The 19,293-nt window shown below is 38.3% G+C and overlaps 1 protein-coding gene across 1 annotated transcript in view; it reads right to left on the minus strand.

Annotated features, from left to right (window-relative positions):
• Nucleotides 1–19,293, minus strand: part of slc12a5a (solute carrier family 12 member 5a) — a gene marked incomplete at its 3' end in the record, with an annotated part of 156,989 nt that overhangs the window by 56,440 nt on the left and 81,256 nt on the right. Inside the window, exons 3-4 of the mRNA XM_079840053.1 lie at nucleotides 11,011–11,105; nucleotides 8,843–8,974 (exon numbers count right to left, since the gene is read on the minus strand). Of these exons, the coding sequence (XP_079696179.1) occupies nucleotides 8,843–8,974; nucleotides 11,011–11,105 (227 nt within the window). The remainder of the gene's footprint in view (nucleotides 1–8,842; nucleotides 8,975–11,010; nucleotides 11,106–19,293) is intronic.

Raw genomic sequence — 19,293 nt, forward strand, 5'->3', positions numbered from 1 at the left:
CATGTTCAGAAATTGCACAAATAACTGCTCTGCGGCCCTGTCCCTTAGAGCTTGACATGAATTAGCATTTTTCCTGCGACTCAGTGTGTGTGTGTGTTCATGTAGCGAGCGTTGGCTAGTGGTCTACTGAGAGCATATGGCAACTGTAACGACCACATGTCACCGCCCGGAACATCTGATAACCTCTCGTTAAGAGGCATCATACTTCATAGCTCATCTTACATCATCCTCGACGAGAAAAATAACATTTCCCCTCATGGAGTCAGCCCACATCAATGTGACAAGACTGAAATATCTGCTGAAAACCAATTATCAACACAAGCAGTCATAGCAGCACAGCATTAAAGCTGAAGTGTGCCATTTCTACACTACTCACAATTGCAAACAGAACTAGATCTTGCACTTGCAAAACTCGCCGTCATGAAGATGGATGGCTGCCAGAATGTTGCTAAGATGTCTTTTTTTGCACGCTGCTTTGTGATATAGATCGGGTTTCCCTTCAATGCAAGATTTTTATGCCTTTTTTAATGTCAGCCATGAAAAATTGTATGCATGGACCAGTAAAAACAACTCTCCTCCACTAAATTTGATCAAATCAATCATGTCTGCACCACAAAATAGTGGTTATTATGGACTTACTGTACGGTATAAATACTTAATGTTACAGGTTTAAATTCAAATCAGTTGTGCAAGTATGTGCAACTTAACTTGAGATGTGGACTAAAAAACGCTCTTAGGTAAGAAATCTCTTAAAGAATAACACAAAAGAAGATATTTTGAAGAATGTTTGTAACCAAGCAGAGAGAGCAACCATTGACTACTATATTAGGGGAAACAAATACTATGGTAGTCAATGGTTGCTCTATCTGCTTGGTTCCCAACATTCTTCAAAATATCTTCTTTTGTGTTCAGCAGAACAAAGAAACTCATACAGGTTTGGAACAACTTGAAGGTGAGTAAATGATGACAGAATTTTCATTTTGGGTGAACTATCCCTTTAAGGCTGATAAAGTAAAAACGGTAATATTGTGGAATATTATTACAATTTAAAATAGCAGTTTTCTATGTGAATATATGTTAAAATGATTTTTTTTCCCCTGTAATCAGAATTTTCAGCATCCTTACTCCAGTCTTCAGTGCGACATAATCCTTCAGAAATCATTCTAATATGATGATTTGCTGCTTTTTTTAACGAATATTATCAATGTTAAAAAAAGCTTCATTTGTTTTGTGGAAACCGTGATGCATTTTTTCATGTTTCTTTGGTGAATAGAAAGATCAAATGAACAGCATTTATTTGAAATGGAATCTTTTGTAACATTATTAACGTCTTTGCTATCACTTCTGATCAATATTTAATACATCCTTGCTGAATAAAAGTATTTTTAACTCTTTCCTTGCCAGTGTTTCTTAAAAAAACTTGCCAGCCACCACCAGCATTTTTGAACAATTTCATGGCCCCCAAAATATTGTTTGTGAATATATGAACATACAATATATCAAAAGAAAGAACAGAGCCTCTGTTTTTAAACAAAAAACTCAGTTTTATCCTATCCATTCTTTTTTTACTTGAATGTGGGTAAGCGTTACAAAAAAAACCATGATGATGATCAAAACATAGATGGAGTCCGTCAACACCTCAAAAGCTTCAGTCCTGTAGCTCGTCCTGGGTCGACATCTCATTCAATAACATTAGACAGTTTTGATTTATATGTGGTTTATTGCTGATGATCGCATTATTTTACATATGCATATGATTACTAGGGGTCTAACGGTACACAAAATTGACGGTTCGGTAAGTTCCTCGGTTTTGAAATCACTGTTCGGTACGGGTTCGGTACAGCAGTTTTACTAAATTGTTTTTTATTTATTTTTATTAAACAGTGGTTTATTGAACAAAAAGTGTCTGTCCTTAAATTAATTAAATTATAACTAAAAGTTTATTGAAGATATTGCTGTAACTATATAGGGAGCCCTTACTTGCACATTATTATTAAATAGAGCCCAAACTATAAGCCTAAATTCAGCTGATATTTATTTTTAGGTATTATAATCAACACTTAAATAACACTTTGTATGCAAACATGTAAACTTCACATAAGGCAGTTTTTGCAATAACTACAAAATCTAATTATAAAATAGTTGTTTCTCCAATTCGTTGTTGAAATATAATCATTTATACACAGTGTCTGTCATTTTCATGACATGTTTATTTAAACATACATGAAATAATCAAGACATCACTAACAGATTCAGTAGAATATAATGAATAGGCTAATACAGGTCATATATTTAGTAAAAGAGTTGATTTATATTCTGTGGACACTGAATGACTGCCTGAGGTAAATGTGACGCTACATGACATTGTTTAGTTTACAAGCTGTTTTATTGAGGTCTTTCCACCGTTGAAACACTGGTTGAGCGATTACACCACATATGATACGTGACAGTAAGCTGTAATGTATCCTCAACATACCTTCAGATGTTCATTCATGTTTATTCTTTAGGAAGAGATGATCGATCATGTTCACAGATGATCATGTTCATGCGCGGCCGCTTGAACTGACGCGCCTATACAGTGATCAGTGACGACACATTAAAGAGAGTCAAAACGGCATTTATCGTTTGAATTTCATGATAAAATGGACTGAATACTTACTGTAATATGTTTGTGTGGGAACTCGGATTGAAGTGTGTTCCGCACTTAAAACAAGCCGACTGTTAACTGTTAAAGATTGCATTCGGAAACCACATACACGCGTGCACCGAACCGAAAGCCCTGCCCCGGTTCGGTAATAACGTGTACCGTTACACCCCTAATGATTACATATCGCTTGTTTCTACTTCTTCTTCACATGTGTTTTGATCAGGAGATTCAGTACTCTCTCAGAAGATGCGTAATAGCGCCTCCTACCGTATAACTGTGAAAACACAGAAAGACTGATTACCATCAATGGCGGGGAAAGAGTAAAACTGTTGTGAAGTAACAACCAATCAGATCAGTTTTTATTACATTTACGTCAGTCACTTTCATTTTCAGTTCCTGATGAGACGATCGCTTCCACTTGGGTTTCTCCAGCATGTGCACTGAATTTAACTTGCATGATCAAAGTGGATATGTTTAAGTTGTGCGTCGATGATATCATAAGTACATTAATAATTGTTCTCTATCGAATTTACCATACGATGATTAATTAAAACATTGTGAGTTCGTTTGTCCGTGAAGTGATGGCGACCATGCTAACATCTAGCCTAAGATGTTCGTTTAATAAATATATATTCTAAACGCACTAGAGTTCATTATAATAATGATCACTGATTAAATGTTTTCAATGTGTATAAATGTATGTTTGAATAGTGTATAGATCCGTTCTGTAATTGTATATAGTTTATAGCTTATTGTTTAAAGGTAGGGTAGGTAGGATTTGGTTAAAAAACTTTTTTTCCAAATTTGTTTAAACTTTCTTTATATATCAATACATAATTAAAATGTAAGTACTCAGAAAAAGAAAGTATAAAAATTGAGTGTCTGTAGACCTCTCACGACTGTTTTAAAGACAGCTCATTATTTCCATTCACTCCACCTTCTCCCTTCTGGGCTCTTTCCAAAGCCACGCCCCAAAACACATGAACGCGCCACGCCGACCGCTCAGCTGACGTATTATTTACCTGAGACGAGCGGAGAAGAAGTGCATGTAGTGACATCATGTCAAAATCACATGTAATAAAAAATCTAACTTTATCATTATGATTATAAACAAATAAGATGTCTTTTAGTACTCACTATCAAGCTAGAATAACGATACTGGTAAAGTTTAAAATACACACACAACACAGTGTCTACGACACACACAGATACAAGATAAAAACATCAACATAAACATTGGTAGAGTATATAAAAACAAACCAAGGGCCGAAATAAACGTGCAGGTAAAGTTCCCGGTGAACATGGTAAAAGAGTTTAGACAGAGGGTAGTAGCTAAAGCTAACTTAGTTCTAAAAAAAGCTCCTGGATGCGGTGTACTAGCTTTTACACATGCATTTTGTTATCTAAAGTTACATTTTGTGAAATTCAACACGACAGCGATCAACTTGAGCTAGGCATATTGAGTATTTATCATCTCTACTAATGGTTCGCTAAGTGTATAACATTGTAACTTTATGCTAAGTAATGTTATGTTAGCTATATTAGGCAGCTACGTGTGCTAGTGAGACATGCTTCATGAAAACATAAACCAAAAAAATTTATAATCAAAATGAAAGATTACCTGTCCAGCAGAAATACAGCCTCTTGAACTCTTCAAATCAAATGGGTGTTCCAGGGTTGCCAGGTTTTCACAACAAAATCCGCCCAATTGCTACTCAAAACTAGCCCAAAACAAGCCCAAACGCGTTTGGGGGGTAAAATATGTGTCTTTTTGGTAGGGCTGCCTGCTATAATTCGCAAATCCCGGGGCAAAATATCACATAATTGGGGTCGCTTCAACCCGCGGACATGAAAAACAGCCCGCGGCAACAGTGTTTGAAGTAGCCCGACTTGGCAACACTGGGGCGCGCGCATGTGGGCAGATCCTGGAGCAAAAGCGGCGGTAGCCATGGTAGCGAGAGAGAGTGACAGGCGCCCAAGCCAATCACTTGTTTCGGCCCGAACGAAAATAATGAGCGGTGTTTATTGCAGATTAAAAAGTCTAGAGTCACTCGATTTTTATACTCTCTTTTTCAGATTACTTAAATTTTAATTATGTATTGACATATAAAGAAAGTTTAAACAAATTTGGACAAAAGTGTTTTAGATCATTCTTACCTACCCCACCTTTAATGACTCAGCAAAGACGTTTCGGATTATTCCGTTTATGAGCGCTAAAAGTGGTATTACCGTAAATAATGTTATGTTTATAATAGAACAACATTGGGATAAATGCCAGTTGTTGTTAATAATGATGGAAAGTTTGATATTAGCTAATTGTTTATTATTTACTGTTTCAGACCACACAACCTCAGATACCATGTCTGATAAGATAATTCCACGCAATGCCCTGTGGTCTGACTGTGCCGTTCATTGTGCTGATTATTAATGCTGGATTTAATTAAAGACCTACTGTCTACTGTGTTCTGACCGACACAACAGTGCGGGCACAGCTAGTCTCAACCAGTGCAATACAGTCCTTATTAAACTCAGTTACAAAAACAATGTGCCGAATGACTTCTGTGCTGTTTTAGTGATGTAAAGACGTCTTTAGACTGAGAGAGAGAGAGTTTAAAACACCCGTGGAGCACAGCTGAATCCTGACAACGTGATTCGTATAAATGGACCCCCGTGGTTGAGCGTGTGTGTGGGGATGTTGGGACATTTTCTGCTGGAGATGAGCGGATTGACCCTCTCAAAATGGAGGCTGATTGGAGAGCAGATGCTTTGCAAGACGAGCTAATTAAGTTGAAGTCGCAGTGTGAAACAAGAGGAAGATTATCGCTCTCCTCAATCGCGTCGAGAGGACAAATCCAATTCCATCTCAGTTCTCTATTTTACTCTCTTTCTCTCTCACTCGCTCTCACTGTACAGCTGAGGAATGATGTATTGCAGGGTTTAATCTTTAAGTTTTTGGTCATTTTGACTGCTGGAGTAGAGGAGGCCTCAGGGGAATTATAATAGGAGATAGTTGGAACACGCTAAAAATGTCTTGCACACACTCAGTAGAGACTCTCTGTGCCAGAGAAAGAGAATCACTGAATCAGAGTTGTTATTGTTACCTAAAAATATAGCATTTGATAAAAATAAAAAAAATTTAAATAAAGAAAATTGTTGCAGCCTTCTAAAATTAAATAAAAAAACCTAAACACATAAATATTAAACATTTAAATCACAAAAGCACATAACAAACTTAATAAAAGTTAAACTAAAATGAAAATAAATAAATAAAACGAATTCAAATATAATAATATCGTCGCTGTCCGATGAAAACCACGTAAATCCATTTTGCCGATTTTGAGATTTTTCGACGGATTGAATGTCCAGGTTCATTTCCGTATACAGCATGCTTCACATATCTAAATGGCCAATGAAAAGTTGTGAAATCACGTCATCTGATTTTCACGTATATCCATTTGGTGTCAAAGCTGTCAATCACGCCGCGTATCTCCCGCCCTGTGGAAGCATCTCGCCGGTCTCGTGAAGTTTCATCGAAGCTCAGCACTGGATAGCCGAAAGTAAGACATTGAAGCTCTCCACAGTTTAGTTCTAATCTAGTTCTTCACAGATTAGTTTGCTTGCTAGTATGTAAATAAACTCGGTCTCATTGATAAGGCCATGTCCACACGAAGCCAGAACTTTCCCTATCCGATCTTTTTTTCCCCCTCGTTTCAAGAAATATCCGCGTACACACGAGAGCATGCTCAGCTCAAAGACACGAGACAGCTCAAAATGATGTAGTATACATGCCAGGCCAGTATGTGGCACTGTAATTCTGCCACAGAAATACACTAAAAACGGAGAAGAAGAGTTGTGCTAGAAGGGGTATGGCAACAGTCGAAGGGTGAGGTAAAATCTCACAATAAAATAACAATAAATAAATTTGCTACTTACCAGATGTGTTTTATTAACGCACACACCTACCCCAACCCTAAACATACCCTTACAATAATGCAAATACAGTAATTAAACAGCGCAGTATTGATGTGCGCATGCCCAGTGCCCGTAGTTGTATCCCCTTTAAGTCTTCCCTGCGCAGGACGTGGTGTGATGACATCACCGTTTCACAAAATATACGGATTGGCTGGGTGTCGTTTTCAGTTTTATCCACTTTAGGACCCGGTTTTAAAAAAAAAGAAGCAGTTTTTCAGTCTCCCAAAACGCCGGATCCGTGTGGACGAAACGCCAATACGATAAAAAATGTATACGTATACAGTGATACGCATCTCCGTGTGGACGGGCCCTTAGATTCAGCCTTTTTTTCTTAGTCAAACTGATCAAACTATAGCCTGTAATGCTACTGTCATGATTGTCACTAGAACATGCCTCACTCATACTGCTATCACCGCATGCCAGAGGCTGAGAATGTCCAGCACGTATTCCTCTGTCAATATGAAACGCGACTTGGCCATTCTAATTAATGATCGGAAGAACGCGTATCGACCACCGTTACTGTAAAATATGCACGTATGTCCATTTAAACTCAATTTTGGTCAAATGTGGATTATATCATTACACTGACAAGAATATGGTTACATGTAAAGATGCCGTACCAAGTATGACAACGCTACATTCAACTGCTTTTGAAATACAGTGTTTTTTTCACTTCCTGAAAAGTAAGCGTTTTGGACATACGTGAGTTTCATCGGGCAGCGACGATATATTCTATAATACACTCATTTTGCAGTTGATGGAGATTTGTGGGATGCACATCCAGGGCACGAAGCTCCCGTTCCACCACATCCCAAAGATGCTCTATTGGGTTGAGATCTGGTGACTGTGGTGGCCAGTTTAGTTCAGTGAACTCATTGTCATGTTCAAGAAACCAATTTGAAATGTTTCGAGCTTTGTGACATGGTGCATTATTATCCTGCTAGAAGTAGCCATCAGAGGATGGGTACATGGTGGTCATAAAGGGATGGACATGGTCAGAAACAATTGGCACTAAGGGGCCTAAAGTGTGCCAAGAAAACATCCCCCACACCATTACACCACCACCACCAGCCTGCACAGTGGTAACAAGGCATGATGGGTCCATGTTCTCATTCTGTTTACGCCAAATTCTGACTCTACCATCTGAATGTCTCAACAGAAATCGAGACTCATCAGACCAGGCAACATTTTTCCAGTCTTCAACTGTCCAATTTTGGTGAGCTCATGCAAATTGTAGCCTCTTACTCAGACCGGCCCGTCTGGCACCAACAACCATGCCATGCTCAAAATTGCTTAAATCACCTTTCTTTCCCATTCTGACATTCAGTTTGGAGTTCAGGAGATTGTCTTGACCAGGACCACACCCCTAAATGCATTGAAGCAACTGCCATATGATAGGTTGATTAGATAATTGCATTAATGAGAAATTGAACAGGTGTTCCTAATAATCCTTTAGGTGAGTGTATATAGTACTTTAACAGTATATAAAAAATATGGAATTTGGTAAAAAAAAACAACAACAAAAAACAATTGAATTTTGAATTGAATTGAATTTCTTTAGACATATGTCTCATTTTTGTGAGACAAGTATTCACTAAGCTAGAGGTCCTTTTCTGAAGACTATCTGAATGAACGTCTTTGAGAGAGAGGCTGCAGATCACGCATCATGTTTGTTTTCTTTATTTTGCAAAAAGCAAAACATTTTGCTTTTATTGTGACTGTACACAAACAAAATAGAAACTTCACAGATTATAATGATGTATAACACTTGCCTGAATTATAAAAAACGACAGGGGAACTGTTTTGGGAACTGTAAGATTAGTTATGATATTAGTTAGTTATGCACATTTTGTTACAGTCCTTTAATATCATAAGCAAAAAGTGAGAAGCAAATTTGCAAACTGAACCAAGAATTTCAATCAAGACAAGCAGAATTGAATCAAGCGACTGGGAAACTGGGAAAGGCCAGCGCCGCGAGGGAGCTTATGAGCACGACCGAGGCGACTCTCTAATGAGCATGCTCGTTCTGGGATGCCGAGGGACCAAGGGAGATCAGGTCACAGGTCAAAACAGAGCTGGCAGCTGTCATTTACACACGGATTGGAGTCACATCCGAGATCTCGCTGTTTTATACGCTCTGTGGCAGCAGCAAATTAAGTTTCACCTGTAGCAATTGAAAACTAGACGAAAAACGACTGCGTGCCGTGAAGCATGTATGTGTACCTGGACAGGTTTCTTGCGTGAGCCCTCGTTGTTTTCCGCCTCCTCATGTTCTTTGCTGCCCTGCGGCAGGTTTGAGTAGTTGGCGAGACTGCTGAGGAGAGACGATACCATGGGAATCGTGTCCATCTCCTCCTGTAGAGCAAACACACACACAGAACAAATATTGTGAGCGTTAAATAATTCACTTGTGATGAACATGTCGTGTTTACATTTACAGATTACAAAGACAAGCCCAAAGGACAATTTATTGCTCAGAGTTTACTCTTTATAGCTCATGAAACTCTCAGCAGTGTTTTGTTTTCATGTTTTGTTTAAGATGATCATCTGAAATTGAGGAAGCAGTTGTCATACAGTAAGAGTACAGAGCTATAAATGTGCAGAGCAGCTCAGATCATTTGATCTAGGAAGAATTTGATGAGAAACTTGAGAAGCTGCCGTAACGATTTAGTGACAAAGTAGAATGTGTTTACTGCACTTTTTATAAAATGAAGGAGGTCATCCACGCAAGCCAAAAACATATGCATACTGTGCACTGTTATATTATTAGTTAGATAGTATACATTGGGGATTATCAAATAATAAAACATTTTGAATTTACATATATTCATTCATATCATACATATATTCATTTAACACTTAGGGTTCAGTTCTCACGATTAACTAGTTGCTTATTAGCATGCACATTGCTAGGATACTGTTTATTAGTGCTTATAAAGCACATATTCTGCATGATCATATTCTACATCCCTTAATCCTAAACTTAACAACTACCTTACTACACTCAAAAAAATCTTGGGTTATTTTTTCAACCCAAAACCTGGCTTTGGGTAATTTTTTGGGTTATTTTTCAAGTGTTTGGGTAGTTTTTGTGTAACCCAGATCCTGGGTCAGACGTAACAACCCAGTGTTTGAGTAGTTTTTGTGTAACCCAGATCCTGGGTCAGACATAACAACCCAGTGTTTGAGTAGTTTTTGTGTAACCCAGATCCTGGATCAGACGTAACAACCCAGTGTTTGGGTAGTTTTTGTGTTACCCAGATCCTGGGTCAGACGTAACAACCCAGTGTTTGAGTAGATTTTGTGTTACCCAGATCCTGGGTCAGACATAACAACCCAGTGTTTGAGTAGTTTTTGTGTTACCCAGATCCTGGGTCAGACATAACAACCCAGTGTTTGAGTAGTTTTTGTGTTACCCAGATCCTGGGTCAGACGTAACAACCCAGTGTTTGAGTAGTTTTTGTGTTACCCAGATCCTGGGTCAGACATAACAACCCAGTGTTTGAGTAGTTTTTGTGTTACCCAGATCCTGGGTCAGACGTAACAACCCAGTGTTTGAGTAGATTTTGTGTTACCCAGATCCTGGGTCAGACGTAACAACCCAGTGTTTGGGTAGTTTTTGTGTTACCCAGATCCTGGGTCAGACGTAACAACCCAGTGTTTGGGTAGTTTTTGTGTTACCCAGATCCTGGGTCAGACGTAACAACCCAGTGTTTGGGTAGTTTTTGTGTATCCCAGATCCTGGGTCAGACGTAACAACCCAGTGTTTTGAGTAGTTTTTGTGTATCCCAGATCCTTGGTCAGACGTAACAACCCAGTGTTTGGGTAATTTAATAATTTAATAGCAAATCTGGTTTTATTGTGGCCTTAAATTGCAATGGTTGCGATCTCGTCTGAAACTCTGAACGACACAAGCCAGAGACTCCATTTGCTCACCATTTAATCTCATTGCCTACTAGGAGAAACAACAGAGTTTTCAGAAATTAAAATGTAATTTGAGACTTTTCAAAGATCTTCCTTCAGCTGGACATTAACATTTTCTCCCAACAGAATTTAAGCATATGAATACACTTTTCTGCTGATCACTTAAATAGTCAACTCATTAATATGAGGCCATAGAAAGGCAGTTTAAACTGCAGTAAAGCATGTGTTGCTTCTTTTTGGACTGAAGGCTCTTGCCTGCTGTTATCATCCACCTGCAGAGTTCAATGTCCTGGGGACTTTCTGCCCTTCAAACGCTAATTATCCTTATTAATTACTGTCAGACTCTTTTATTCCATTAATCACTATAGTTTGCGTGCCTGTGCCTCACTGTCTAGATCTAATGAGAGTTTAAATGTGCCACGGTTGCAGGTTTATCATTTAACGCGTGTGCATGCGCTCATGTGTACCTCAAACAGGGCCATGTTCTTGCCGTCATATTGCTGGTTCTTGTCTGGGTCGTTGCTGTTGATAAATGGACTGCTCTCCTTGGGGTTCCCATCTCCTGTTGGCAAAAAAACACAAATAAATCATCAGCATGACAGCAGACGCCACACAACTCCAGAGGGATTCACGGGCAGAAGCTGCTGTAACCATTCCAGCACTACATTTGAGTTGCACAAAGGTAAAACATGTTTATTGCAAAACAGAGAATAAAAACATCTTGAATTCAAATGTGTGTATTTGGCAGATGGGTTCATCCGAAGCGACTTTCATTCCATTCAGTGTATAGGCCTACCGTTCAAGCATTTCTTATCATCAAAATCATATTGCCATAATGCTCTTCTGTATGAGTTGCAAGAAATGCCATCCTTTCTTGATAATTCTCATAAACCAGTAATGTTACTTTGTAAAGATACTGGCAGCGACACACACATGTTTGAGATGACCTGTGTCTGTACAGGTGAGACGCTTCCTCTAGCGGTGTGTGATCTTAAGAGGGCAGCTGTTTTTAGGGCCTGGATGGCAGGGATCGAGTGGTGATTGGGTGTCTCTGGACTCACACCACAGGAGAGGAATTTAAAAGAGGTGCGCTGCACACACACACACACACACACACACACACACACACACACACACACACACACACACACACACACACACACACACACACACACACACACACACACACACACACACACACACACACACACACACACACACACAGGTTAGCACCAAAAAGTCCCCTCCATCCATCCATCATTCTATCTATCTCATCCACCCATCCATGCATCCATCCATCCATCTCATCCACCTATCTATCCATCCACCCACCCACCCATCCATCATTCTATCTATCTCATCCACCCATCCATCATTCTATCCATCTCATGCACCCATCCATCATTCGATCCATCTCATCCACCCACCCATCCATCCATCCATCCATCCATCCATCAATCTCATCCATCCATCCATCAATCTCATCCATCCATCCACCCATCCATCCATCATTCTATCTATCTCATCCAGCCATCCATCCATCAATCTCATCCATCCATCCATCCATCCATCCATCAATCGATGAATCTCATCCATCCATCCATCCATCAATCTCATCCATCTATCCATCCACCCAACCACCCATCCATCATTCTATCTATCTCATCCAGCCATCCATCCATCAATCTCATACATCCATCCATCCATCCATCCATCCATCCATCAATCAATCTCATCCATTCATCCATCCATTCATCCATCCATCCATCCATCCATCCACCCATCCATCCATCCATCCATCAGGTAGTTAGATAACAGTAGTTGTATTTGGGTCAGGTTTGCACTTTCTACTGTCATTTGCATGGATGTCAGGGCGATATCATTAAAGCACACAGCAACATTAATTTGTAGCAGCATAATTAATGTCATTCTCACCATAAAATGCAAAACTGATACATCCGATTTTCCATTTTAGCCTTTTATCTGACATTAAGTCACCAGTGATATTTCAGTTTCTTTAACCTCAACGCTCCAATTCAGAAAAATCAAAGTCCTGATTACAGGTTAGTCATCCAGTTCCAATCTGATTTCTCCAGCGGTCATTCCCAGTATACGAGCTGACAGCTGATCACCTCCCTGATCTCATCCGCTCTGACTGCGCTGTAGCGGCTGCCTGCTGTCATCGCTTGATCCACGCTCCGGCCTCTGGAGGATTTCAGTATGGCTGTCAGTCTGTCACGCTGCATTGAGTTAAATCACACTGTACCACACACTCCTGCTTACATTACAGCGACAGTCTGTAAGGCCGTGGGCCAGAGGGAAAATATATTTTCCCCCTACAAAATGTATCTAGAGGTTGACCATCAAAAAAAATAATTACCATAACATGACAACAAGTAAATATAAACAAAACGCCATTATTGTTAATGTGTCTTGTAACCAAATGCAACAATTCATGTTTTAATATTGAAATGTGTATGCCACTTTTATGGTCGCAATATGCTTTCACTGTTAAACTAAATATTATCTTTATTATTTTTAAACTTTAAATTATAGAATACAGAATAGATTAAATAGAAAAACTACTAGAGGACAATATAGTTTTTTATAAAAATGGATGCAGAGTTTTGAATTTGCAATTACTATTGCCCTATTCAGACGAGGACATGATGTACTTTCAGCATTTACAGATGCTAGTCAGATGCTATTTCTATCCAAACTGGAAATATTTGTGCTTTTGAACTTTTATTATTTATTTAACAGTTTGTTCTTTGATTAAAAATAACTTCACAACAGAACGAACAAACCAACAACAGACTGATAGACAAATAAAACGATAGATAGACTGAGAGACAGATGGTAGAAAGGTAGAATGATAGAAAGACAGAACAATAGAATGATAGATAGAATGATAGACAGGTAGAAAGTATGATAGACGGACAGATAGAAGTATAGATAGATAGATAGATGATAGATAGATGATAGATAGATAGATAGATAGATAGATAGATAGATAGATAGATAGATAGATAGATAGATAGATAGATAGATAGATAGATAGATAGATAGATAGATAGATAGATAGATAGATAGATAGATAGATAGATAGATAGATAGATGAAATGATAGAACGAACGATAGAATGAACGATATGACAATAGAATGATGGAGTGATAGATAGAGCAATGGATAGATAGATAGATAGATAGATAGATAGATAGATAGATAGATAGATAGATAGATAGATAGATAGATAGATAGATAGATAGATAGATAGATAGATAGATAGATAGATAGATAGATAGATAGATAGATAGATAGATGAAATGATAGAACGAACGATAGAATGAACGATATGACAATAGAATGATGGAGTGAAAGATAGAGCGATGGATGGATGGATAGATAGATAGATAGATAGATAGATAGATAGATAGATAGATAGATAGATAGATAGATAGATAGATAGATAGATAGATAGATAGATAGATAGATAGATAGAACGATAGAATGAATGATATGACAATAGAATGATGGAGTGATAGAAAGAACAATGGATGGATGGATAGAACGAATGATAGAATGAACGATATGACAATAGAATGATGGAGTGATAGATAGAGCAATGAATGGATAGATAGATAGATAGATAGATAGATAGATAGATAGATAGATAGATAGATAGATAGATAGATAGATAGATAGATAGATAGATAGATAGATAGATAGATAGAACGATATATTGAACGATATGACAATAGAATGATGGAATGATAGAGAACAATGGATGGATGGATGGATGGATAGAACGAACGAACGATAGAATGAACAATATGACAATGGAATGATGGAGTGATAGATAGAAACAACTGAACGATAGATAGAATGATAGAACAAAAGATTGAACAATAGATAGATATATAGATAGAATGAACAATAGAATGAACGATATGACAATAGAATGATGGAGTGATAGATAGAGCAATGGATGGATGGATGATGGATGGATGGAAAGACAGACAGACAGTCAGACAGACAGACATAGATAGATAGATAGATAGATAGATAGATAGATAGATAGATAGATAGATAGATAGATAGATAGATAGATAGAATGAACGATATGACAATAGAATGATGGAGTGATAGAAAGAACAATGGATGGATGGATGGATAGAACGAACGAACGATAAAATGAACAATATGACAATAGAATGATTGAGTGATAGATAGAACGGTGGTTGGATGGATGGATAGACAGAATGATAGACAGATGATATGACTTCATCAGCGCTGCTCCACCTAATCCCATAAACAGCAGCAGCTAATACAACACACGTGACATCATATGAATATGAATGTTAATTGTGAGTGGATGTCACAGCATGTTCAGCTTCACAGCTGTCGAACACTTCACACCGAACACACACCGAACACACACCGACTCCGCCGCACATCTAACGGGTAATTACAGAAGAGTGTTGTCATTAGCGGAGGTGAAGTCATGAGGCATGGAGAACTTTCCCCTGAAGAGAAGCGCATTTGATCCGGAACGTTCCGCCGGTCACGGATCTCAATCCACCGTTATCGCATTCCGTCCTTCCCAATCACACACACACACACACACACACACACACACACACACACACACACACACACACACACACACACACACACACACACACACACACACACACACACACACACACACACACACACACTGTCGCGAGGCGGTGTTGTATGAACCTGTGTGTGACAGAAAGGGACTCGTTGTGTCAGATTGAATCTCTCACACACAGCACACTAAGTGAAACCGTGGAGTCTGGAAACCGCTGATTAAATTGGCCCTGTTCGCGGACTTCTTCATGAAAAACAACGGACACTTCAAAAAAGAAAAAAACATTTAAACCAAACTAATCCCAGAATTCAGCGGCCGGCCCTGTCTGACAGAGTTAAGAGCCACTGCTATGATGTCTAACACAGAGAATCCCGTCTTTTCATTGGTTCAAATATCGTGACACACTGTCATGGATTCATCAGTGTTGGTTACACGGACTATGTTTCCCAGGGGCCTATAAATAGCAACCACTGGCAAAACCCCAAAGCAGTCTCAGCCTCAGATGTCACACAAAAATAGCTTTCTCAAAAAATGCCATCTGATTGGTTGGCTTCATGAAATTTCATAGTACAGCGTTTTTTTTTTTGCCAATTTCCAGGTCCAAGACTCTAGACAACATCTACACATTTGGCAGCCTTTTTTATCCAAAGCAGCTGATGATGCATTCAGACCAAGCGGCACCTTCCGCTATGGAAGGATATCGCGGACAATTTTCAAAAGGAATTGCAAATGGTATTTGCAATTGCGTTTTCAATTTGTGGACGCATAGGCTAATATGTGACACAATCCAAACGCAATTGCAAATCACGCATTACCATTTGCATTTTCGTTTAGGCAAACGCACAATGACTGCCAAATTTCAAATGGAAAAGCAAAGTCTGTTTGCAATTGCATTTCCAATGTCTTGCAAGTTATGACCCTGCCATTTTGGAATAGCAATAGCAAATCACCTATTTGCTCTTTTATTTCCTTCGTGTCCTGCCTCAACCTGCACAAAATTCAAATGGAATCGCAATCCTCTTTGCGTTTGCATTTCCGATGCCTAACACAGTCAACTGTCAATCAGGCTTGAGGGCGGGGTTTATTGATGTAGTCGGAAAGTAGGCCACGCCCTCAAGTGGTGGAAAACGGGGGATTTGGCTATTTTTGTAATAAAAAACAAGTTTAAACTCTTTAGTTCAAACAAAGTCAAAATGCAGAACTGATTGTATGTTCACCTGCAACCAGAAAAAAAAAAACAGCAAATAAGAAAAGTGACATGACTGCATTCGGTAGGCTATACATGGATTTCTCGGCGACGTCATCACTGCTTGCGCACGCACCCGAGAGGCAGAAAGAAGAAACCTCTCGTGTTGTAGGTTAGTAGCGGCGTGTCTGTAAGTCAAAATGCCAAGGAGTTGCTGCGTGTTTAATTGTACCAACAGAGCCAGTGCTGGGTGCCTGATGTTTAACATACCTAGGGGGAAGCATGCGTTTGCCAAAAAATTATTACCTAACATGATCATTCATACATGTATCACAGCAACACTGCAAAATTAAAGACAGACAAACAGATCCAACTAAAATCACGTTTTATTGAGTCAGCAGTTATATACAAACAATAAGGAAAGCTTCAATGTTGTTGCAGTAGCGGGCCAGCGATCTGTCTTTCTGCCTCCAGGATGCGCACGCACCCTGTAATGTTTGTAAACAGGAAACCCGTGTATAGGCTAGCCTATATCAGACGAATATCATCATATTGCACCCGACACAGTAAATTATCATGATGAGTTAAAATCAGAAAATCTATAGAAACTTGACATGATGTGAGTTGTGTGTTGTCCATACGATTCTGTGCTCAAGAGCCAAGCGATCAAAAAAGAAAACAAAACTACATTAGTGACATTCAATCGCAGTTCATGTTCGTTTCGTAGCCTACCTCCTCTGATGATCTGATTTTCTTCTTCATTTCATTTTATTCAACATTATTATTTTCATCATATGTAGCCTATTCCTATTCATTGAACTATATTTGTATCTTTATTTTGACATTTAACAGATTTGACAGAACAGCTCAACAACAGAACCTGGATTCACACAAATTTTCACGCACCTGCAGCGTTTCTGACAGCAGAGAAAAACTGAAATAATATATAATAAAGTAATATAAATAAAAAGCATAAAATAAATAAATACTAAATAGCCTATTTCTCACTTATTCTAAATAATTAATACATTAAGATGACAAAACGAAAAACTACTAAATCAGATTGAATCTTATAAAGAACCGGCATTTTTTTCTCTCATCAGATTAATTTAAAATTTTTCACTTTGAGGTCCGGTTATAAATTTATGTGTGTGCAGTGCACGCACACAGTGCTTACATCTACTGTGTTTATGTGAATACTCGACTTGGCATTTTGATATAGCCTATTTCTGTGTTTATTTGGCCGTTTGGGCACGCTTGTCCGTGTTGCGCTAGGAACACGCGCACAGCATCCTGTCAGTAATTCAGTTGTCTTTCGTGACTTATCGCGCTTTTATTATTTATTTTCGTCAACTGAAATCTACACGGATTATCATAAATACAACACATTTATTTATCACAAGGATCTCCGCGGCAAAACCGAAAGTACCAGCTGGTGAAATCTTTCAAAATGTCTTTTTGCCCCAGGTTCAATAAAAGGATAGGCCTATTTCAAAAGATTATAGGCCTATATTATATATTGAACTGATTTTTAAACCGAATTTAGCATATTTTGCTTTAACCATGCAGCAAAAAAATTAAACAAAAATAAAAACCTTAAAAAAAATAATAATAAATATATATACACATTTTAAACCGTATATTAATCTGTCAAAATTCTTACTTTTGGTCAACGGTTAAAGCATCCCTATCTTAATTGCTTCTTGACAATTTGCTTGCAACCAGAGCAGTCTTCTTTTGGTTTCTTTTTGTTTGGTTGGCAGTTGATAAATAGTCTATTTCCAGGTATTTGGCTTTGTTTGAAGTGCAAAAAAGTACACAGTAGTTTTATGACTTGTTTGTTGTTTTTGCTAAATAGACACATTGGATATTTCTCCCCATGTTCTTAGGAATGAATAATGATGAAAAAGTCCTTGGTTTTCCACCACTTGAGGGCGTGGCCTACTTTCCGACTACATCAATAAACCCCGCCCTCAAGCCTGATTGACAGTTGACTGTGTTAGGCATCGGAAATGCAAACGCAAAGAGGATTGCGATTCCATTTGAATTTTGTGCAGGTTGTGGCAGGACACGGAGGAAATAAAAGAGCAAATAGGTGATTTTCTATTGCTATTCCAAAATGGCAGGGTCATAACTTGTGTAGCACTTATCTAATAATTAGCAATAGTTTAATGGATTGCTTATTGTATAATACAGTTTGGATTTGAACTTGTCAGAAGATTTAGGGATCGCTAAGGAGGTAGCGGGTTGTACTGAGAAACAACAGACAGACACAAGATTAAATTTGAAATAGAAATATAATTGATTTCACCTTTAAAGAAAATATAGAAAGTTAATCAAATAAAATAAAGTAAATTACAAAATCACATGGACAAACAATAAAACTGACTGAAAATTCCCTCTGAGTGCACTCGGTTTTTCCCTGAAATATATGCACAGACCGGTCAATTCAGTACATCAAAAATAATAAAAAAAATAAAATAAAAATAAAAGAATACACAAAGAGAAAGTGTAGTGCCTCTCTCAAAAGACCTCAAGTGTTCTCATATGTTTACAATGTCTCTTGATCTGGTCTATGGATGACCATACACCCTTAAAATTTCTCTTGCTTCACGATAACTGGAAAACTCAAAGAAAGGATATCGTCGTCCTCTCCATGATGTATTTTCTTCTACTCTGCTAAAGGTTTGCTTGGCTCGCCATCCAAAATGGAGTTCACAGGGTGTCACAGAAGATCGCTCGGGTGTCACGTTTCCAAGATTCAAGAAAGAAGAAAAGAGAGAAGAAAGAAAAAATAGAAACAAGAAAGACAAAGAAAAAAAAACCTGGCCTTTGAATCAATAGCGTTTCACTTATACAGACACGTGGCCAACAATGGCGACGGTGAAACTCTTTGATCGATTTTTTTTTTTTTTGCTCTCACACAGGCGCACCTCTATTAGGCCT

The sequence above is a fragment of the Gobio gobio genome (genome assembly GCF_949357685.1).
Source record: "Gobio gobio genome assembly, chromosome: 17".
NCBI lineage: Eukaryota > Metazoa > Chordata > Actinopteri > Cypriniformes > Gobionidae > Gobio > Gobio gobio.